This window comes from Drosophila miranda, chromosome 4, assembly GCF_003369915.1.
Source record: "Drosophila miranda strain MSH22 chromosome 4, D.miranda_PacBio2.1, whole genome shotgun sequence".
In the NCBI taxonomy this organism is placed as follows: Eukaryota; Metazoa; Arthropoda; class Insecta; order Diptera; family Drosophilidae; genus Drosophila; species Drosophila miranda.
The window spans coordinates 5,581,064-5,604,981 of NC_046677.1; the positions used below are offsets into that span (position 1 = coordinate 5,581,064).

Genomic DNA, 23,918 nt, shown 5'->3' on the forward strand with positions numbered 1-23,918 from the left:
CTAAGTCAGTATGGCTCTCCTCCGGCAGACGCCGCTAATATTGAACGACACGACAAAGAGTGCGTGCGAGAGAGACAGAAAATCAGTCTGAGCGTGACGTCGGGCGCTGCGAAGCCAGTGCAAATTGATTTGTTCCTTTTGGCTACAAAAATGATCCGATCTGATCCAGATTCAGCAATCTGATAGATATGGTCGTTATCTATGATTTTTAGTTTTCTCGAATGTGCAATATTGTGGATGCAACAGATTTTCGTCCTTTGTGTGGGCGGAAGGGGGTGGGGCGAAATTTTAAGATACACGTTTTATAGTTAGATCTAACAGGAGTGCGGATACCAAATTTGGTTACTCTAGCCTTAATAGTCTCTGAGATTTGTGAATATCCCCAGATTTTCGTCCTTTGCGTGGGCGGAAGGGGGTGTGGCGAAATTTTGAAACAAACTGGTCTCGGTCCGATATATTAGGAGTGTGGATACCAAATTTGGTTGCTCTAGCTTTTGTAGTCTCTGAGATCTAGGCGCTAATGTTTTACTCTAAGCAAAGCCGCCTATGCTACGTGTGTGTTAGAGAGAGAAAGGGCGAGAAAAAATGAAATTGTTTTCTTGATGCTGGCTATAATAATAATACGATCCAATTCAGATTCCGCAGTCTTAAAGATATGGTCATTCTCTACAATTCTACGTTTTTGGTTTTCTCATATCTTTAAAATTGTGGATGCCACAGATTTTCGTCCTTTGTGGGGGCGGAAGTGGGCGGGGCGAAGTTTTGAAATATTTGTGTAGCAGTGACATATCACAGAAGTCTGGATCCAAAACATCGTTGCTCTAGCTCTTATAGTCTTTGAGCACTAGGCGCTGAAGGGGACGGACAGACGGACAGACGGACGGACGGACAGACGGACAGACAGACAGGGCTCAATTGACTCGGCTATTGATGCTGATCAAGAATATATATACTTTATGGGGTCGGAAACGATTCCTTCTGGACGTTACACACATCCACTTTTACCACAAATCTAATATACCCCAATACTCATTTTGAGTATCGGGTATAAAAAAATAAAAACGTTTAATTCAAATACTAAATATATATTTATATTTAAATATACTTTATTTAAAAATGAAATATACAGTTTTTTTTTTATATACAAAATATAATTATTTTAAATAAATTTAAATACTAATGATAAAATGTTATTGAAAACCATTAACATAGATTTTTAAATCCATGTGTAAATATACAAGTTTCAGACCTTTTTTCTTTGGGTGCACTTTCTATCCTCTAATCAACTACCTGTATCTGCGTATCTTCTTTCCTAAAAGCTTCGCTGCTCACATCAAGCGTAAAGTAAAGCAGTAAAATAGTCGTAGTATCCTGTATTGCATCCTCCATTAAACCATTTCCATTTGTTCTGCAATTCCTGTTGGGTTGGCTGGCCTTGCATTGTGCGTATAAATTATGTACCAGGGAAACGGAGGAAATCCATAGACGAAATCTGATTTTCTTGAAATTTGCATTTGCACACCTCTCTGTCTCTCTCTCTCTCTCTCTCTCTCTCTCTCTCTCTCTCTCTCTGGACAAAAATGCGAAATGTGAAATGCGGAACCGAAACCAAAGAACCGGAGAGCGACAACGAATCACGTACATACTACCACCGCCAGGAGTGATATATATGCAAGTGTAAAGGAATAGGGTGGGGGGGACAGGGAGGATGTGGATGTGGGGGATACAACCGTGGAGAGATGCCTAAGCTTAAGTGCCATTAGGCACTAGGAGTTCTCGGGTCTCGCCTGCTACCTACCTCGGAGGCATGTTACAAATGTACATAATGCATATTTAAAGAGTTGGCTGGCAAGTGCCAAAAATCGAATATTTTAGTCCGGGAGTAGTCGCAGGAGCAGGAGCAGGAGCAATTGCCAGCAGCATGGGAGGCCTGTGAGAGATCCTTGGCACTTAGCAGGCAACGTTTCTTTAGGTCTCCTGCTTGCTGCATTCTAGCTGAAAGTGTGGCAAATACTTATGGGATGCACATTGAATTAGGCTTACGAAATGGAGCTACTCAAAAGGTGCACGATTCTTTAGTGTGGAATATTGGAATAATTATCGCACGAAATCTGGCACAGGAAATATTGGAATTGTTCTTTCAGCTCTGTTCTGGTTCTGTTGTATCTCTGGTTCTGGCCAATTTTTTCACTTTTGGTTCACGCGTTGATGTGTTCCGTGTTCGACATGAAAACCACAAGGAAAAAAGGTTTTTTTTTTTTATCCGAAGGCCATAAGTTGGCTATAAATTTATACCAACTGTAGGACAGTGCGGACAATACATATATATGTATGTGCATACAGATGTACTATCCGAGTGCTAACTTCTTCTTTCTGGCACATTTTTTTTTGCATGCCCGCCTGCCTGCCTGCCACTTGAGTAATTAAATTCAGCATCGCCATGCCACACGCCCGCAGTGCCACACAAGGGAGAGAGGGAGACGGGAACTGTGCTGTGCTGTGCTGTGGGCAATGGGCGTGGCATTAACTCTTTTGTGGTTTAACATTTTTGTGGTTAAATGAATTTAAAACGCGCATCGTCGCGCCCCAAACTTTCACACAGGTGCCAAAGTGACAACAACAAATTGCCCGCTTGCTCTACGGCTCTGGCTCTGTCTCTCTGCCTCTCTGGCTCCCTGAAAATTCCACCGATTGCTGTATATGCTGTCGATGACGACGATGTCGACATATGGAAATGCTGATGGATGCATTCGGATGGGCGGTACAATTCAAGAGGAATTTTCGTTCTCGCCCATTGATATGCAAATTGAGAAAGACAACTAAAAAAAAAACAAAAAAAAAAAAAACAAAAAAACACAGGTACAGTGGTAGGTAGAGATGGAGGATATACAAAAAACTATAAAGGGATATTTCTATGTTGTCTGTGAGAGATCGAATTTTTAAAAAGCTTTCCTAAGCCATAAGGTATTTTTTGCGGTATTTTGTTTATATACGATTTGTTTAATGACACACATTGGTATTTTTTAATTTTTGTTACATGATTTTCATTTTTATAAACGGTATTTAAATATTACTGAGGCTATATTAAATTTACGTCAGCCAGAAGGAAAGCAAAGGAAAACGTTTAAAGAAAGATCAAATCTAATAGAGTGCAAAATCTGGTTCCAAACGGAGCCCTATTATAGTCAGAGTAGAGAAAAAAAGGTCTTTGGCTCTTTGAACACCTGGCTTTCAAGGACTTTTAATACCAGGAACAATGCATGTGGCATGAGTACCGGGTATCTTCGTGTCGCGACCCGTGTTCCGCCTCTACTCAAACGGTTCCGACTGGTTCTACCTATTTTTAATGTAATTTATTTGCCGCTGTAATTGTTGTCGTGTGGAAGGGAGTGGAAAAAAAATCGAAAAATTAAAACGAAAATGAAAATCGTATGCAAATTGTTTTCTTTAATTGAATCATTTGAAGGCAGGCGACAGTTTTGGAGCGACAACAAATTGCGTTTAACATTTATATCCAATAATTTGCGTTTATCGTGGAAAATAATTAAACTGAAGCAATAATTAAAATGGGAAATGATAAAAGGAAGTAAAATAAATAAAATAAATATATACATATGAATCATTTAGTGAGAGATTATGCGGAGAGGAATCTGTTTGATGGCATTATGAATCTTAACGGTAATTGGCGGTGCGGAATAGTTTGAGAAATATTTCTAAAGCCTTCCAAAGGTAGAAACCTTAAAATCTCACAATAACACCATACTACCCTGCCTCAAGCCTTTTAATGTTGCAACAAAAACACATACACACAGACGCATAGACGCACTTCTTTCCGGCAACAACTCTAAAAACATAGAGGGGAAAAAACTAAAAAGCTTTTCGTCGTCAACTTCCTCGGCAAGTTGCAGGCGGCTCTCTGCATGATAAATGCGGCTTTCTGATGTACCCCCCTCCCCACCCCCATGTCCGTGTGAGATGTAAAGGATTTGCTGACAGTGCAGGGAGGAGGCACAGAAAGAGTGTGATAGAGAGAGACAGAGAGAGAGAGAGAGATGGGGGCTTTTAAGGGGGCTGCCTGACAAAACATAACGCGACATGCTTCATTTGTTAGAAAAACAGGAAAAGGATTCTATCTTGACTTTACTCCACAGAAACCACATCCAACCCAGAAAAAAACAAAAAAAAAACATGGAGTTTGTTCAACTCGTGTGCCCACACACTTGCATATAAGTTTTTGTTAACCAAAAACTTTAACTATAATTACTTGGGTTTACCATTTACTTAATTTATAATTAATTTTGTCATTTCCCCTCTCTGTAATGCTGAGGATTATTCTTTGGGAGGGCGTGACAGGAGTGGAACTCTTTGTAATATTATGCTTTTTGTGGGGTGTTTCTGTTGCTATTTGATTGTATTTTGTATACTTTAAAGGGGGGGACACACTGGGTGCAAAATGCAAAGCTAAGGTTTCAATTGTTTTAAAGCAGGGATCGGCAAGGCCCTATCTATCGGCATTATCCATCCAAACACACTGCCAATGTGTGCGGGCCGACCTCTAGCTTAAAGCCCGGGATAATCATTATTTAAAAAACATCCAGACAGAAAAACACTGCTCCCGACTATATAGAGAGAATTTTGTAAGCCAGAAGTCCAGGAAATTTCACCAGAAACCAGAGCTTAACAGAATAGCATTCATAGTCAGAGATCGAATCCACGTAACATGATCCATAAAGGTGATGACGTGAGCGGTGGGCTGACACAGTGAGTAAATGAAAGTGAAAGTGGAAGACAGAGCGCAGTTTGGGCAATCATTAATACTAAGATTATTTGCAGGTTGTTTAAAAGCAGTACTATCCGCTAATTCAGCTAAACTGTTGACTGAGAACACAGGTGAATGATCTCTCGCACTTGCCTAATTTAAAGCCCTGCTCTCCCACAAAGTCACGCATACTGACAACGACTGCAATGCCAGAGAGAGAATATTAGGGAGAGTGGAAAACAAAGCGCATTTTGGGCAATCAATTATGTGGAGATCATTTATAGTACCAAAATATAGTGCCAAAATGTCTACCTCTATTACTCTGTTAAATTGTTTCGGACAGCATAAGTGAATGATCTCTCGCGCTCTCAAAAGAAGTCGTTCCTTTTAACAGCAATGCCAGAGAGAAATGGATTTCACTTAAATTGCAAAAAGATCACACACGCAAAACAAATCACCACACACCCACACGTAGAAGTTCCGCATTGCATTGCCAGAGTGAGCGAATGAGAGTTAAAGAGGAAGCCCAGCATCGGCAATTAACATGCCCAGATCATTTACAGTAGTGTCATATGAGTTGACCGAAGCCCTTCTTGCACTTTTGTGTTAAACTTTTAAGCGACAACATATGTAAATGATCACACGCCCTGCTCTCCCAAAAAGTCACGCATATTGACAGCCGACTGCAGTGCAAGAGAGAGAATACGCTGCTCTTCCAAAAAGTTCCATATTGACAGCCAGGCAGAGAGAGAATAAAAGTGAGAGTGGGAGACGGAGCGCAGTTTAGGCAATGAAATATGCATAGATCATTTACAGTACTGTTAAATAAGCACTGTCCCATGGCTTCCTCTATTACGCTGTTAAACTGTTGAGTGACAACAAGGGTAAATGACCTCCTCTCATCTTCACGGCTCGCGACATTCGGCAAAAAAATTCGGTGGGCATCGGTTGGACCCACAAGGGTTCCGCGGCTTGTGTTAATTACGCGATTAGAAAAGTGATTAAAAACATTAGAAATATGCAATAACTATTGGCACAAATATTAGGAACAATATTTCGTGATGATTTTTTTCAAAAGTGTGCGTTTTTTTGTCGTTTTCGCTTGTAAAATGCCCTGTGTACGTTTTAAGCTGTATCGCGGTTGTCTGTCATTAGTGGCACAGTTTTCGCTCGAACATTTTTGAGTGGAAATGACTTTTTCTTGCACAGGTATGTGGGTTTTTACTCATTTGCGCTTCTCCCGCAAACTGCATGTTTTTTCAGAAATTCCATACACTACTTTGACATTTTGTTGCCATTTATTTGGAGGCTGGAAAAGAATTTTCCCCAAAAAAGTATTTTTATAGCCAGAAGTACAGGAAGCGCCCCATATTATTTTCAATCAAAATACCATTTTTATCTTTAATATATGAACTTTAAATATTATAGAGTCTTGGCAAACGTAACCAACCGTTCTGTTTTGGCACTAGGCCCAACCTCACTTGGCGCAAATTAGCACTCGATGGCTTACAGATTAGCCATAAATTCAGTTTCCTTGCCAATTGTGTTGCCAAGTGTGTGAACACGATTAAGGTTGTTAACAGGTTTTTAGGCTATGGTCCGTTCTATCGTTTCTTAAAACAGATTCTCATTAGCATTAAAGAATTAAAGAGAATCTCCTAAGAAAATCAATATCTGCGGTTCAGGGTCAAGTGGGGAAAATGAAACATCAAAAAGTTGAAACGTCAAATATTTGCCGCATCTTTTGGTCCCGTCTCCGGCGTGTGCCCAAGGGTCAAAAGAGCAACCAGAAGGAATGGGGGGGATAATGGCAAAAGTGTTGCAGCAAAAGTATCTGTATCTGTATCTGCAACACTGTTCACAAGACACTGTTGTTTCCAATTTGGTTTTTGTTTTTTTTGTTGTTTCCTGTCTATTTCTTTTGACCTTGTCGTGGGTTGTGGAGGGGGGGAGAAGTGTATTTTGAAATATTATTTCCAGCTAGAACTTTTGCAGTTATTTTTGGTCGATATGTATATTATATATCACATGGAATGGCATGGAAAATGGGTATATTTTGGCCATGTCCTACTCCCCTCCTTCTTAATGTTTCTCCTTCTCTAAGAGCATCCAATCTTCGTTGTCAATACACTGGAAAATCCTACAGTTTTGTATCCTTGCTCTGTGTGTGTCTCATATTGCCTTTTGGCGGTAACATGTGGAATAGAAGCTCATTCCCGTTGTACCAATTATCGTGTTGCTACTACTGTTACTACTACTGCCGCTCCGGATGCTGCCACGACTTCGTACCACTCTCATTTCAGTGTTGCCTCTTGTCTTGTTGTGATTGCGATTGTTACGGCAACAGCGATGGCCGGCACAATACCGCCCCATAGAAACAGATACAGAAGTTCAGATACAGGAATACAGAGGAGATATATGTACATATGTATCATAAGCCTGGCCAGCCACCAAGCGTTATGTCCTGTCCCGGACTCATACGTGAGTACTGCTCCTGGCTCTGGTTTTTTTTTCCGTGCTGCACACATCCTACGTGATGTTAGAATTTCACTTTTGTTACCACTCCGCTGCTAGACAATTGCAACATATTGTTGCGCACCCCCTCCCTCTGGCCTCCTGCCTCCTGCCTCCTTTTCATTTCTGCAAGTGTTTTTCACGTTGTTTTTCTCGTCTCTTTCTGCCTGTGTGTGTGTGTGTTTTTGCCAGGTTTTTGCTCTATATTTTTTTACGGGCTTGTTGACAGCGACCAAATAGAATTCGATTGGATGGGATTCGAGCGGTGCGGTGCGGTGCGGTGCGGTGCGGCGCGTCGAGTGAAAATGGAATTAGCTGTTTATGTTTGCGGCTTCTAATTGGAAACCCTATGCGGGTATCAACCTTATGGCTACTCGAATGATTATATTTCCATATATATTCAATAGATCATCTTTAAATCTTTGGCCATTTGCTGGCAATCCCTTCTGGTGCTCAAGGAGGAGCTTTAAAGGTTTTGGAAATTCATTTGAAATTTATTAAAAATAAAATTGTGAAATGCCACACTCTCCCTCCGTCTATCTATCACTCACTAATCTGTCACGTAAATTTCAAACGTTCTTTCTCTCTTGATGAAAATGAGAATGATGAACAAGCATTTATATTTATTTATTCTCTACACACAATGCCCCTCCCGTATATGTACACATTGTGTATGCGGTTTTTCCATTATGTTTGCAAAAGAAAAATCTGTACAAAAAACCAGAAGATGCGGAGGCATGGCGAGGGGAAACGAGAATCAATTTAATTTTACAATATCCGCTTTATACTACCTGGGAAGACCCTGGAAAGACGTGACCAATTTAGTCCGAGTAACAAATATTTTCTTGTTGTCCCCTTATTTATTTTGTAATGAAATCAACATTCTCTCTCTGAGGGAGGAATGAGGGCGGGTCCTGGTCCTCGGAACCATCGAAAATACAGCAGCAACAGCTGTGTCCTGGCGGTAATAGGCGTTTAAGAATAATTAAGTAATAATTTGATTTCGTTTTTTATGTCTCTTGTGCCTTTTTTTTTTGCTGTTGCTGTTGGGTCATTATGTTTTCTTTAATGGTTTTTGGCCGCTCGTTCTCTTCTCTTAAAGAATGTCCTTTGTGGAACTGGGCATTCAATTGGCCTGTTGCCTTACTCAGAGAATGGGTTGAGGGGCACATCCATGGCGGTTGGGAGAAAAAGCATCCTGTTTGAAAACAAATTTTTGAATTATCAATGGCTTTCAAAATTTAATAGATAAATAATCGATGACCTTAAAGCAGTCGGAGATATATTATCGATATTTTTTAAATAATAAAAAGATAATTAATCGATAACTTTTAGTAATATGAAAGGAAAAAATTATATATATCATTATTCGATAACCAGAAAAATTTAAAATATCAATTATCAATGAATATAGAAAAAAAAATTAATTAATGACTTAAAAAAATTATTTTAACATATGTATATGCATTAATAAAAATAATATTCTATGTCTTAAAAAAAATTGATAATTAATCGAGTACTTAAAAACATATTTTAATAGATGAATAATCTATAAAAATATTTTTCGATGTCTGATAAATATAAATAATTAAAAGAACACTTAATAAAATATTTAAAATGATGAATAATCTATACAAATTATATGTCTAAAAAAATAGATAAATTTTAAAAAATGAATGCTTGCATTCTTTTTGACTAATTTTTAATAATTTTTTACGATTCAAGGCGAAAGGAAGCTGAGGAAAGGCATTTATGGCATAAGAACTAGGAAAATATTCTACAAATATTCTTTACATTTTTCTCTATTTTTAGAAGCATTTTGTCGCGTTTTTCTGTCAATTAAAAAATCTCTTAAATTATTTTCTATTTTTGACAGAATTTTGTCGCGTTTTTCTGTCAATTAATCTTTGTCTATTGTCTAATGGCTGATCTGAGGGGTCATGCCAATAATCTCGTAAATGAACTTCAAATCTGAAACCTCTTCTCCGCACTTCTCTCCAAGTACCAAAAAAATACCCATAAAAGGTAGGATATTTTTCAACAAATAATTAACAAAAATCAATGGAGCCAACAAAAAAAAACGGTTAAAGGTATTTGAAGCTCATTTTCACGTTTATAAATACGTGGGGTATGTGTCTAGACAGCTTCACCTTTTTTTTTTCTGCTTGTGGGTCAAATGAAGTGGAGAGAAAGAAAATACCCAAATGGAAAATTTGTTTTGTTTTTTATTCTCATAATTCTTTCCTGCAGTGTCAGCAGGTGAAAAGAGAACCTGAGAACAAAAAGAAAAGGAAAAAAAAATAGTGAAGCTGTAAGGATTTTCATTCCATTTTCACTTGTGTTAATTTCAAGAATTTCCTCGTGTGAAAACTAGAGTTTTCTTCACACAAGTCCAGAGATGGATCTCTTACAGATGTCCTGCCACTCTTTGTCCCCCCTTTACCACCACCCCTCTCTCAATTAACATGCATTCATTCAACGTCTTTCTGTATCTTTCATCGTCTAATCAGGGCCTTTGTTTGCACTTTCACTTGCATTGCATTGCATTGCCCTTTTTTTTTGTTGTTGTTTTGGGCCTGCTTGCACTCTGCCAAAGACATTTTCAATGACACTTCAGCACACTCGCACAGTAGGTGGGCGGCAAGGCATGTCATGGCATGGCATGTCATGACAGGTTGGGTTTGATTTCCGCCTCCCACTCATCAGACCCATTTAAGGGTTGTTAGCAGCTCTACCCCTCGCTCCTCTCTCCTCTCTACCGAATACATTTTTGCCTATTTTGCACCTTTTTGCCTCACAGACTCGACTCGAAATCATCCTCTGCCTCTTCTTCGACATTGTCAAAAATTCATAATTGAACAGTTTCCCCTCATCGATGGACGGGGCTAGGGGTGGTGGATGGAGTGAGGGGGAATATGCATGAGTATGGCCATGGCCAAGTGCTTTTACAGTGGCGCATTTGGCCCAAAACTGAATATCTTCTACTCGTTAATAATTCAAGAGCTTTTAATGTCATGAATATTCATCAAATTTTCGAGCATGATTTGATTTTATTGCGTATTTTCTATGACGTGGCAGAATGTTGGCCCATTGGCTGGTATGGGGTTAACAAGTGTGTGTGTGTGGGTGTGTGTGTATCGAGTGCGTGTATGCCATGCCCTTCAATATGTTGCACAGCCATTAAGCCACAGCCATTTTATTGGTATAATAATCGATTAAGATATACATGCTTTCGATTATGCGATAGTTCGATATATAGAAGAATATTCCCGGATAGAATCTGTAAGCTGGAGATACAAAAAGGAAGATTGGGTGCTCGAAATCTAATTTTATTACCCCAAAAGGGTGCTCCACTTGAACCCCCCTCTGCCACGCCCAATCCTTTATATTTTGAAACAATTTTTTTAGTTGGAACTGTGCCATAAAGTGTTTCGATTTACAAAATATACAAATCATGGCTAAACGAATGGTGGCAGTGGCAGCTTTAACCTCATTCACGGCTAATCATTTCGATTACTGGAAGTATTCAGTTCATGCCCATTAAATGGCTATTTGCTTATCAATTTCGTGTCAACCCCACCAGGACGTCACCCCCCACCCTGGGACACTCCATTCATCAATTGCTGGGCCATGATGTTGTTGTTTCGGCCTTTAAGCCCAGCCATGCATGGCGGTGCCCTGCTCTGAGGCTACGTGAGACAAAGAGAAATGCCACTTGACAATCGTAAGGGGGGAGGGGGCAGTGGTGGTGGAGGGGGTTGGGGGGGAGAGTTTTCCGTCAAATGAAATCAAATGATTTGCCGTGCAACTGATTTATGCTTAATTTATAGAGCACCACCGAGAAGGGGCAAAATGCCTGACCGGCATTGTAAATAAATTTCCAGCAGACCCAATCCGATGAAGACATAAACCCAAACTGGCACAAGGCACGAGTCGACACAACACGAGAGTCGAGTCCTTTAAGAGAGAATCAGCCACTCTCTCTCGCGCTCGCTCCCTTGCTGAATAGAGAGAGGGCAAATAATGTTGACCAAGTTTTTGGTTGCGGTAGGACGGGAGTTCGGCCAAAAGCCGAAGCCAAAAGTAGAGCAACAGACGGTGCCGGCTAACGGCTGGCCCGTATAAGAGTCGCCGGGATATAAGAGAGTGCGGCATAAAGGTATAAATTTGCCAACGTTATGATTTGAATTTTTTTTTCTTACGTATAATAATACTATTAGAAAAAGATCTCCCACATCAAGGATTGCTTTTCTTTAAGTTTCTTTATCGACAGCCTGTTTACCTTTTTATCGACTTTTAAGGATTATAATCGCTTTACATTCGATTTGCGAAAAATACAAAATTCAGCTCAAGGTTTTTTCTGATGCAATCTCGAACAATGATTGCATTCCGTTGTCTAACCCCCATGGCATCCTCCACTGGCCACCACCCTTTGGGTCCTGTCACAATACTGAAAACATATTTCTGTTGCATTTGTCGCCGGAGCTCCAGCTCCTTGCTCCTTGCTCCTTGCTCCTAGCTCCTGCTCCTGCTCCCAGCTCGTCAGCCAAAATGCAAATATCGCACTAAACATAAATCGAAGCATTTTCAATAAATTCCCATGGCATCGTCGTCGATGTCTCCGCTCCCTTTGGGTGGGGCGAAAAATAATAAAAACTAAAAAATTGTCAACGAAACAGTGAGACACGAGAACAATGTGTTTCACTATTTGCAATTGAATTTGGCGCTGTTGATTTGCCATCCCTCTCCCATCCCCCCTCTCCTCTTTGCCATCTCTTGTATTTTATTTGAAATGGATGCCGTTTTCGGGGGTGTGGGGGCGGGAGCTGAGTGGAACAATGGGCAGATCGATTGGTTTTCGAGCAGGAAAAAAGATGAAAATACTTTTGTGGATTTTATATTGCTCAAAAAAAAGTTGTTTAAGTTTCTAGGAATTTTATTTTGTATTATATTTAGTTGGTTTGATAATAAATAAAACTATAGAAGGTATTCAGGAAAATCGATTATATTTATTACACATTTTTTTTAAAATAATTTTAAATTTTTCTTCGCCACAGTTGGCTGGTAAATTTGTATCTACTATTTGCCTTGAAATAGTTACTTTTATAGACTTGTTTTGTATTAAAAATTTCCTAGTTATAAACTGCTTTCAATATGGCGAAATTTAATGAAAATTTGCCCATAGAATTAGATGAAAAATTGCCAGAAATCATAGAAGAAAATTTGCCAAAAACCATAGAAGAAACTTTGCCAAAAACCATAGAAGAAAATTTGATTGAATTAAATGAAATAAGTGCCGGAAGCACCACCGATAAGGAATCAAATAATTTCGATCAAATCGAGAAACTTGTGAGCCAAAGCTTGGAGAACCTACAGTCAATCACGCAATCCGATGCCACGAATCAGGGCTCGATCATGAGCTTCGTCTTTCCAAATGTCATGTCACACCTGCGGAGAAGCTGCACAAATATTTTGAACAAGATAGAGCGGGATAGTGCCCACGAGGCGGCGACCCAGGCTCCCAAAGAGGAACCAAAGGTGAGACAATTTTGTGTGCCATAATTTTGGGCATAATTTAACCAATGTTTCGGCCATCAGTAGATCGATCAAGGTCTGAAGGAGAGCAGGCTGTGATACGACAATTCCTACGCTCAATTTCTTAAAAAAAGAAAGGAAAGGAAAGCGTAGAGAGAAAGCAATTCGGCTTTTGTGGCTTTTAGGGCTGATTGTAAAAGATGCCACAAACAAATGAAGTTGTCACCGGCTGCTGCTGCCAGCAGGCAGACCGCGAAAAGTCGCATCGCAAAATGGAAAGTTGAGGCAAGTGGACCTGCAACAGCAGCAGCATTCCACCTAACGAATAGTCTTTAATCTTCTTAAGTGCGATGGCCATGGGCTATGGGCACAGCTGCTGCTGTTGCCACTGGTGCGGGACCGGGACCGGACCTGTCATCGAAGGACAACGAGAGTGTGAGAGTTTGGTAATAAACCAGGCCAAGGAGTAAACAAGTCAACGAGCTTTCAAATGTTTCTGTTCCCTTTTGTGCAGCCAATTTCCTTCTCTCTCTCTCTCTCTTTCTGTGGTTTGTGTGTGCGTCAACAGGAAGAGAAATAAACCGAAAGTAAAGCGATTTTAAGGTACAGGAATTGATTGATTGCCACGAAATCGGACCCACAAATACACCTGGGAGCCCCATGGGGCTTTCGGGGGCGGAATCATCAGCAGTAATTTACATCTTTGGCTGTTTTTTGCACTGAAATCCGTTGCTGGTTTCTGGTTTCTGGCAGCAAATTAGCGTAGGGCCAAGACTAATTCGAAGAACTTGCCCGTTTTGTACGGGGTACTCGCTGTAGTACCAGGGTATATTGTTTTTGAATTAAGCAGGCCAAAAGAAGGGATGTTTTTGGAATAAAGGATGGAGGGGAAAAATATAGCAACTGGTTGTCGGAGACTGCACTCAGAGAAAAATACTTGAAATTGTAATCTTTACACTTGGATTAAAAAATTTATACGAATATGATTTTTTCTAGAGTGGGAATTATGAAAATAAATAAATAAAGAATAAATAAATAAATAAAAAATAATAAATAAAGAATAAATAAATAAAGAATAAATAAATAATAAATTTATAAATAATACATTTATAAATAATAAATAAATAATCAATAAATAATTCAATAAATAAATACTAAATAAATTATTTAAATTAAATTGTTTTATATTTCGATTAAATATAAAATATTTTCTTCAAATTTAATATTTTATAAATAAAATAAAATTTTTATTTTCATTTATTTTGCATTAAATTATTTGAAATATGAAAATATTTGATTTAAATGTACATATTTCATATATTTCATATCTGAAAAGAATTATATATATATATATATATATATATATATATATTTTATTCGCTCATTGTCCTTTCAGCCCAGATTGTAAATAAATTCTTGGAAAACAAAAATTTCTAAAACAAACTAATTTTTTAATTTAAATTTAATATATTTCCTAAAAATGTAATATATAATGTTGGTTTTTAATGTTTTATACTTCCATTATAAATACTTTTTAGTACTATCAATTTATTTTGAGATCAAAGAGAAGTCTAAAAATCGAATAATTATGGATTGTGTTTCTCTGAGTGTAAATATAGAAAAATGGAAAATTCCCATTTGGTGGGCAGTTTGCATATCAAAAGTATAGAAATGGTCTTCAAACCAGCCAGATTGTGTTTAATGGGTATCCCTTAGCCGCAATCTCTCTTCCACATCTCGCTCAGCGGTTTCTTGTTCGCCTTTGGCTAAATCTCGAGTAACAGCAACAGCAACAGCAGCTTTGCATGAGAAGAGAGCATCGAGCATTGGATGTAATTACTTTAATGTGACCATTTGCCGCTTTAGTGGCTGATGTTGCTGCTGCTGCTGCTTTTGGCCGAGTTGCTGCTGCTGCTGCTGCTGTGGCCGAGATAAAGATAAACTTTTGCAATTACAACGCGCGGCAGGAGTAAACGAAGCAGAAATAAGCAGGCGGGGTAAAAGGACGGAGGGAGGGTGGGGATCGGAGAGGAAAAGAAAGCGCAACTCGATAGCATCGAATCGAGTTTACTTTTAGTGCGTTTTTCCCCCCATTGGGGGCATTGGCTAATTAGCTCAAACACCTCTGTACTACTGCCGACTGCTTTGGCTGTGCTGCTTTAAAGATCCTGAAAAGAAGGCTTTAAAAAGTTGTCCATAACTTGGAAACGTTGAAAATGTTCCCCTGTTAACATATGCAAAACACCATGGAAAATACTCTGAAATGTGGGGGGAAAACAGGTTGCTGCCCCCCCCTCCCCCCCCCCCCTCCCCCACACTACTTAGGTGGTTTCCGTCTACATAAACTTTTGATGACTTTTTGAAAGTTTTATGTTACGCAAATTATACGGTGGAAGCGGGGACAGAACCAGGACCACTCTTACTTATTACCCACAATAACAAACAACATTCGAAAGAGCTGTACTAAAAAAAAAAAATATAAACCAAAATCTCTCTTCATCCCACATCATAATTTGAGGAGAGTCCTTTGACCCTCCAGCACAAGTGAGTGCAACAAATGAGTCGCAATTTGTGGCTAATTGGGCGACAGTTTCGAGAGTGGACTCGACTGCAAATAATGGGCCAATGCGGGGGGAGTGTCGTCTGGGCGTTAACTGAGGGTCAACCAAACTTTCGACTTAAAGGCACATTTCTTAAGAGACTTGGCAAAGTTTTTATTGAAGATTGTTCAACTGTTTTGGGTATTAAAGTAGCTGCTGGCTACTGGCTAGAAAGGGCTTATAAAATGAGGGAAAACCCATGGAAAAATGTGTGACAATTAGTTACATTTACTTACAATAAATATTCTTGGTCGTAGAACCTTAATTATAAAAATTATATTAATTAATTAATTTTTTTTTTAAATGATAATATAATAACCAAACAAATTAAATGTATAAAAATATACAAAAATATACACATATATTTCCAAACAATATAAAATATGATTTATAAACAATATATATACAATTTACATACATAAATTTTATTATAGGTAAATAAAACAAAAATATCAAAATACGGCTACACTATTTTTTTAAAAGGTGTTTTGGAACATGACTAGCTTTTATTACAAATATATAAAAAAAATATTTATAAAAGTAATTTTATTTTATAATAAATTTAATACAAATTGAAATTTAAAACGAGGGGGAACGTTGTGAGTTGCTGCGGACACCGCAACTCTACAGTTATACCCGATACTAAGTCAGTATGGCTCTCCTCCGGCAGACGCAGCTAATATTAAACGACACGACAAAGAGTGCGTGCGAGAGAGACAGAAAATCAGTCTGAGCGTGACGTCGGGCGCTGCGTAGCCACTGCAAATTGATTTGTTCCTTTTGGGTATAAAAATGATCCGATCTGATCCAGATTCAGCAGTCTGATAGATATGGTCATTATCTATGATTCTGCGTTTTTAGTTTTCTCGAATGTGCAATATTGTGGATGCAACAGATTTTCGTCTTTTGTGGGGGCGGAAGGGGGTGGGGCGAAATTCTGAGATATACGTTTTATAGTGAGATCTAACAGAAGGGCGGATACCAAATTTGGTTACTCTAGCCTTAATAGTCTCTGAGATTTGTGGATGCCCCAGATTTTCGTCCTTTGCGGGGGCGAAAGGGGGTGTGGCGAAATTTGGACACGAAACGGTCAAGGTCCGATATCACAGGAGTGTGGATACCAAATTTGGTTGCTCTGGCTCTTATAGGTTCTGAGATCCTTGAACTCATATTTTGCAATTGGCAAAGCCAACCATGTGTTAGAGAGAGACAGAGCGAGAAAGAATGAAATTGTTTTCTTGATTCTGGCTATAATAATTATAAGATCTGGTTGAGATTTTACACTCTAGAACATATAGTCATCCTCTACGATTCTGCGTTTTTGGTTTTATCGGATCTTTAAAAATGTGGATGCCACAGATTTTCGTCCTTTGTGGGGGTGGAAGTGGGCGGGGCGAAGATTTGAAATATTTTTGTAGCAGTGACATATCACAGAAGTCTGGATCCAAAACATCGTTGCTCTAGCTCTTATAGTCTTTGAGCACTAGGCGCTGAAGGGGACGGACAGACGGACAGACGGACGGACGGACAGACAGACAGGGCTCAATCGACTCGGCTATTGATGCTGATCAAGAATATATATACTTTATGGGGTCGGAAACGATTCCTTCTGGACGTTACACACATCCACTTTTACCACAAATCTAATATACCCCAATACTCATTTTGAGTATTGGGTATAATAATTTTTGTATTTTTAATTCTAAAAATTAACAAAAAAAAAAAAAAAAAAAATATTTGTATTTTTATAAACAGTTTTTGGTATAAATATTAAAAATAGGTGCTATTTTAATAATACTAATAAGAAGAAGGTTTTAATTTCATAATTTTTATTTTTCTAAATATATTTTTTACAAGTTCTGAATTAATCCAAATACAAATTCAAAATCTAAGGCACTTCCTTTTTGAGTTACGCACAAAAAATATCTAAAATTGTAAAGTAGTTTGTTAAAACAAATTTGTTCCAATCATCTATTCCTTCAAAAACCATACCATTTATAAAGCCCAAAAATGCATCAGAAAAAACCGTTCTTCCACAATTCAATTGATAAAAGAAGGAAAAAGAACCTGCCTTAATGAAGACAAATCCAGATTTAGTTACTTCCATTCCATTCCATTCCGTTCTGTTCCAATATTCCACCTCAACTTGTCGATAGAGCCGCCACGGGCTAAGCTGCAGTCCGAACGACAAACCAACCGCCGGCGTACAGAAGATAAACCCCTCAGCCCTCACCCCCCTCACCACAGACAGCATGCAAAAATTCGTGGACATTTTTTTGTTTTTTTCTTTGTGTATTTTTTCTATACCAGAAAGCTGGTCTGGCCGAACGGTACGGAACCGGACCTGGAGCCTCAACCAAACATTTTGTTTGTGCAAAAATTTTGTGTGATTTCCCCACGGAAATTGATGATGGTGTTTGCTGAGTCGCAAACGTGTTGGAGGAGTTAAGCGGAGAGCGGAGCAGGGCGAGCAGTCGAAGGGCGATAGGCGATGGGCGATGGGCCCACCTACAGTGAATTTGTCATTTCCAGTTCTAAACGTGCGGACAAACAGTCGATCCGGCCGGGAGTGTGGACTGTGGACTGCGGGAGTCAAAGCCAAGCCTGCTCAATGACGATTCGGTGTGCGTTGGTTCTAGAGATGACAGCGTGATGGCTGGGGCTGGGACTATCGATAGTCGAATGCTTTAAATTGATTGTAATTGAAAGAAATTCGTGAAATAAAGAATTCTGAGAGATTTTATAAGAGATTTAGAGTGGATCATTATTCAACATATGCTCCCCAAAAAATATATGAAAAATCTACCACACACGATTCTTGCCCATCCGCAGGACATTGGCTCATTCGTTCGCACTGTTTGCACGGATGTCAGCAGCCATAACAACGAGTAGGAGAGCCAAGGATTCGCTGTGGCACAGGCACTAGGCACCAGTCACCAGGCACCAGGCACCAGGCACCAGGCACCAGACACCAGGCACAAGAGCACAGTGCGTGTCGCTTTAACAAACCGGAAGTTACATGCGATGTAATGAAAAACGACAGAGCGGAAGTAGCAATGGGGGTGTCCTTTCGGCCCCTCACACAAGAACCAATAGGATGACGAGGGTCCAGGACCCTGTCCAGAATCACGGGGCCAGAGATTGTGCGTTTGTTCGGCAGTGGCAGCAGCAGCGACTGGTGGCAACTGGATCTCTGTGAGTGGGTTTGCTTTAACGCTGCTGCTGCTGCTGGTATTTATAGACAATTGGTTCGTGATTGTTGACAGCGTGGAATTCTCCATGGACATGGACATGGACACGGACATGGGCATCGGCGACTCTCAGTATCGACTATCGACTCTCTGCATAGGCAATTTTTTTTCCGCCTATGCCTCATAAAAATGCCACGAAATATGGTTTGGGGATGGACAGAGGCAGGGCTGGCGCCAGGAAATAGCGTGGCAGTTTCCATTCGATTCTGGCAATTGATTTAGGCCCCGCGGACAAATCCAGGCCAGAAAATCCACTTTCAAACACGGAATTTCGCAAAAGCCCATGGGGAAATGATTTTAATTGGGATAAATTCTGCACAGATTCAATGTTTGCTGGTATCTCCACTTATTTGTATATCTCTAGGGGTGGTCTCAGAGCTCGGAGGTCGGACCCTGATCTAATGGAGAGAAAATAAGCCACTGCGAGTGAGGTTTGGGTGAGCTTCTGATCATGGAAATGGATACATTCTTGGGAAGATGACCCCCCAGCCTTATCAGGGGCTTCTTTAATGAGATTATTCTCTGAATGAGTCTAGTTTTTGCGAGCGGTTTGCTAGGGCCTTCCTTTTGGCTTTCCTTTGTTGCGGTTTTTTGGAATTTGCTCAGGGATTCTTTGAATAATTGTTTGAGATGGTTCGAGACCCTTTTTTCATTTTTTTAAAAGTTTTGGCTTGTCTTTTGATCTTTTACTCATGTCGGCGCAAGGGCAGCGAGTGGAACGAAGGAGCAAAGCGAGTGGAACGAACGAGTAAAGCGAGTGATTCGGGGGTTGGCGCATCGAGTGCGCAGTGGACAGGCATATAATCTGCTGACCATTTTGCAGTGTGCCAATTCACAATTTGCATATTTATTGTGTCCGTACCTCTCGCTCTCTCTCACACCCTATTTCCCCCTCTCTGTGTTTGTACGAGTATCGCTCTCTTTTAGCTGTATCTCAAAATCTATTCATTGGTAAGTGCTTTTCCAAGTTGGTTTGCTCTGTTTAATGAACTGAACATTGAAGAAATTATATTTTGCCAAGCAAGCAGGCAGCAGGCAGAAATACACACGCACACGCGCACACACACAAGACACACAGATACACGTGCGGAAATATTTATAGAGATACAAACGGAGAGTGACACACTCGGAGATACACACAGTTTAATTTTTGCTTGTCAAGCTTAATTTGCGCTTGAATGCATTGCCCCCCACCCCCCTTGGAATGAGTGTGCCTTTTTGTGTGTGTGTGTGTGTGTGTGTGTGTGCTTTGGATTGCATGCACGAATGACAGGACAGGACACGGCAGAAAATGCCACAAGGAAAAGAGAGTGGGGGAGAGCGACACAAAACAAATCCACTCCAATTCCATCAGAGCCCATCCTACAGTCAGGATTTGTGTATGTTTTTTTTTGTGGGGCCACAGCTCATATTTGTACGGCGGCCGAACTAGGCAATGCCATTAGAGTAAATGTTAGTCAGAGACCAGCAATACAATGCATATCTATGTATCTATGTATCTTTGTATCTCTGTATCCCTGTTGATTGGTGCACAAAAATCGTATATTTGATGGAGATTTGATCTGCTCTGGGTCAGGAGATATCTTATCCCCATTTTGCCCTACCCCCCCCCCCCCCACCATCACCCCTTGGAGGAGCCTGGCTAATGTAAAATTCAGCCAAAAGGTAAGCGCACTTTAGCCAATTTCTGTAGCAGAATACGATGAAATAAACACCAAGCACTAATGCGCATTGATTTTCACATTTCCACTGGCATCATTTTCCATTGTTATTCAGACTCCTCCTCCCCCTTCGATGCTCCACTAATAGCAACGGATGTGGTTAAAAGCATTTGCCTGGTCTACCTTTTTCATAGACCATTAAATTTGCATTTGCTGACGCTGGCGCTGACTGGCGCGATTGGCAGCCCTCTCCATCTTCATCTCCATTTCCCACTGGAGACGTGGCATTCCAAAAAAAAAAAAAAAAAAAAAAAAAACCTGGGAAAAAGTTTATTAAATATTTAAGGAAGAGAACATCTACTGCAGTTCTTAAGTAAATTTAAACGAAATATAAAATATAACAAAATAAATCATATATATTTGAAAAAACTTTCCAGAGACAGTTTGAATTTTGGGAGTGAAAAAACCTAAGGAATCATCTTTGCCTGCTTCAGGTTTTTGGTAATCTTAAAGCCAGATGTATCTTTGATTTCCTAGAACTAGAAGATTGTATGCTGTATAGCCCCAGCGTTTCCCAAGGTTCCGATATTTCTGGTATTTTCCTTTAGGAAATAGATAGTCATTAAAATTAAGCTTAAAAATTCCAAAAAAAAAACATCACTTACGTTAATTTGATTTTATGTCAGGACTTCTTTGATTTGGCTTGATTTTTTGCTTATAAAAATATATATATATATAAAATTTGCAACTACTTTTTGGGTAAATATTTCTGTATAAACTGCCAATTGGTGGGGGCGGCAGGTTCTCTAAACAGCAGCCTCACATAGACCAACAATGCCAGCAGCAAAACTGTTATATTGATTATAAATGAAGCCGTTACAAGAAGACGGATGGTACCTTTTGATAGGGATATATTGAAGAATTTGATACTCCTATTGGTCTCTAGGCGCTCAAGCTCTTGGCGCAGTTCTTTGACGAGTTGCAACGATGATTGGATCGCTTTGAGGCTGTCTTCATTTTGGGCCAAGCAGATTCGCAAGAGGTTCTTCTTCTCGGCTTCAGATTTTGGTTCAATTACAGCCAATTCCTTTGGATTATGCTCCACCTGCGGTTTCAAGATTTCAGCTACAATATTGTATCTTTTTAGTGATAGAGTAAGAGTTTACCTTTGAACGTGTATCCTTCAACTCAAAGTAATTGGTTTTGCTCTGTTTCAGCTTTTTTAGGACACAATTGTCCTTGGAGTCCGTTTTCTGTATAAAATTGGGATTTTCATATATCAGGGTCAGATCTTTTGCCAGGGTATTGTTTTCACTGGAAGTTGAGGGTTTCTCATCTCCAAAGACTGCAGATTTTGGATCATTCTGATGGGATTCCCCTAAGAGGTAGGTGCTGTTATTGGGCAAAGGTTCTTTGGCTTTGGCTTCGGTTTGAGTCTTTTTTAGATCATTGATTTCCATCTTTATTCGTTCGGCACGTTCCTTCATCAATTTCTCTTTGGAGGTCAATGGGTTTTTCTTTTTTTTACGAACTCCAATTTCTTTCCTCGATTTATACGAGGAGGCGCCAGTTCCAGCTCCAGTTCCAGGTCCTAGACGATGCAATTTCTTGGGGCTATCGACCGGTTGAACAGTGTCCAGTCCGGCGGCCTCCTGTAGCCTGCGGATGCTCTTTCTACTCCATTTGCTGGTAATTGTCGGATTCATTAGGCATTCCCTGACATTGAAGGCTGTTTGAGAGCCGCTTTGTTTCTCCACAGCATTCAGGAGTTTCGTGGAATTCCACAGCTCCATGGATCCAATGTTCTCCTCTTCGGGTTCCTCGGGTATCGTGGATAGCTTGGGCGGCTTGGATACTTTAGTTTTTGTATACCCCCTGTTCTTATTTGCCGGGTCCTTCTCTTTGTTGGGAAACTTGGGATTGAAGTAATTATCCATGTCTATGCCCATTTTCTGTATGTATTTCTTCTGCACTCCGATTACCTCCGAGTCGGTGGTCACCCACATGGTATGCTCATCCTCCGTCAGCCTGTATCTGGTTCTGTTCACATCCTGGCCGATCGGTAGCTTCCCCAGCTTGGGTCTCATGCCATGGTCTATGATGTTTGGTCGCCGGCGGCCAACACGTATGGATTCATCGGCCACTGCGAGGCAGTCTCCTGAGGTGTCCTGTCGTTTAGTCATTACTACTTCACTTGGAAACAATATATATCTCGTGGGCATGCTAGGCAAGACGTGCTTTGTTTTTGTGTGTCTATGTGGTTTTGGGAAGACTAGTTTCTCCCTAAAGTTTATGTTATTCAAAAACGAAAAACCTCTTTCGACCGGACGGAAATCTCTTTAAAGCCTTCCACCATACCAGCGGCACGTGCCCCCACATTCCCATTGTACATATAAATCGAATCGAATCGAAGTCCCGGGGAATGGGTATGGAATGGGTATTGTCGACATCTGCTTCTGGTCTGGCGAACACATGAATCATTCATGAATCGTTTTGGCACAAATGCAAATCGTGCAAATCTTTACAACAAACAAATGCCGCCCCACCACTCCTGAAAGGGGGGAGGGGCTGCAGGGGTGGCCCGCATGCTGTTGGGACAGTGGGGAAAAACGCGAGCTAAACAATGTAAAATGTAAAATGTTAAATAATTATTTAAAACAGTCGAATGGAGGGGGTGGAGAACAATAAAATGTTAACTGTTTACTTTTTGGAAAATTTATGGCCTAATGCAGCTGGCACTGGCACTCCCCTCCCCCCCCCCCCCCCCCCCCCCCCCTGCAGATCCCTTGGGCTCTTCAGCCTTTGATTTAAGCAAAACAAAAAAATCATTCACACTGCGGGTTTGTATAAATATGGCAACACTGGACGGCAAAACATGGGTTTAATACATACAATATCGTTTCGTCGTCTCGCAGACGAGTTAGGGCTAAATATTTAATATTCCGCTCAACCGAAAGTGATGATTGGTGTTGCCACGAGGTTGGTTCTAGCCTGAAAGCCCTGTTTAACAGTTTAATAATCAAATCAAGGGGTCGGCCACAATAATCAGAGAGAAGTAAATATGTAAACTGCCAAATCATGGCATTAAATTAAATAACACCCACGGGCAGAGTGCACACAAATAAACAAACAGAGAACACACGCACTGAAATCTAGAGCCACATATGGCCTAAGGTCTTGAAATTTTAAGGCCAACCCAAAAACCGAAAAATGCAAAAACCCAACCTGGCAATTATATTTATGTTCCCATAAATAGGCACAGCACCATTCTATGTTTACTTGAAAGCAATTAAAAGCAAACCAGTAGCAGGAAAAGCTAACCCGAAAGAGGTTGTGTGGGAATATTTACTTAGAAAGGATGGTCCCACTCACACCCATGTGGAAAAGCCTCGCAGTAAAATGGCCACTCAGGAAACGAAGTTCGTTTATTGTGTCAGGGATATACAGATGTACATATATGTATATCTTTTAGCAGGAATTGTTTCTCTATGCCCTCGCTCTCTGCAGCACACACAAATAACCTACGGGGCCATAAAAGAAATACGTTTACTATGTACTAAAAATTGAGTAAACGCTGCCATTACACAGCAGAGCAGCA

At 40.1% G+C, this 23,918-nt stretch overlaps 2 protein-coding genes across 4 annotated transcripts; one reads left to right on the forward strand and one right to left on the reverse strand.

Annotated features, from left to right (window-relative positions):
• Window positions 1-12,347: 12,347 nt before the first annotated feature.
• On the forward strand, window positions 12,348-13,743 carry LOC108162897. 3 transcript variants are annotated; one of them, XR_001775611.2, is made up of 3 exons: window positions 12,348-12,811; window positions 12,875-13,254; window positions 13,323-13,743. XR_001775611.2 is itself a non-coding variant. In XM_017297867.2 (2 exons), the coding sequence occupies exons 1-2, from the start codon at window positions 12,428-12,430 to the stop codon at window positions 12,905-12,907; spliced, it is 417 nt and encodes a 138-aa protein (XP_017153356.1). In that variant the 5' UTR covers window positions 12,348-12,427; the 3' UTR covers window positions 12,908-13,404. The 3 variants fall into 3 exon arrangements, 2 of the variants coding, with proteins under 2 accessions (XP_017153356.1, XP_017153357.1); XM_017297867.2 differs by having other exon boundaries at window positions 12,875-13,404; XM_017297868.2 differs by having other exon boundaries at window positions 12,349-12,811; window positions 12,872-13,404.
• Window positions 13,744-20,739: 6,996 nt separating this feature from the next.
• LOC108162892 lies at window positions 20,740-22,608 on the reverse strand. Its single transcript, XM_017297857.2, has 3 exons — window positions 21,487-22,608; window positions 20,986-21,425; window positions 20,740-20,922 (listed from the first exon to the last, which is right to left on the reverse strand). The coding sequence occupies exons 1-2, from the start codon at window positions 22,540-22,542 to the stop codon at window positions 21,069-21,071; spliced, it is 1,413 nt and encodes a 470-aa protein (XP_017153346.1). The 5' UTR covers window positions 22,543-22,608; the 3' UTR covers window positions 20,740-20,922; window positions 20,986-21,068.
• Between the last annotated feature and the right edge of the window lie 1,310 nt (window positions 22,609-23,918).

Bases quoted from the DNA above. Each gene is read 5' to 3' on its own strand.
- LOC108162897 (XM_017297867.2), top strand. From the start codon at position 12,428: ATGGCGAAATTTAATGAAAATTTGCCCATAGAATTAGATGAAAAATTG. The intron at 12,812-12,874 runs GTGAGACAATTT...GGCCATCAGTAG, and splicing joins CTCCCAAAGAGGAACCAAAG to ATCGATCAAGGTCTGAAGGA.
- LOC108162892 (XM_017297857.2), bottom strand. From the start codon at position 22,542: ATGCCCACGAGATATATATTGTTTCCAAGTGAAGTAGTAATGACTAAA. The intron at 21,426-21,486 runs GTAAACTCTTAC...TTGAAACCGCAG, and splicing joins TGAAGGATACACGTTCAAAG to GTGGAGCATAATCCAAAGGA.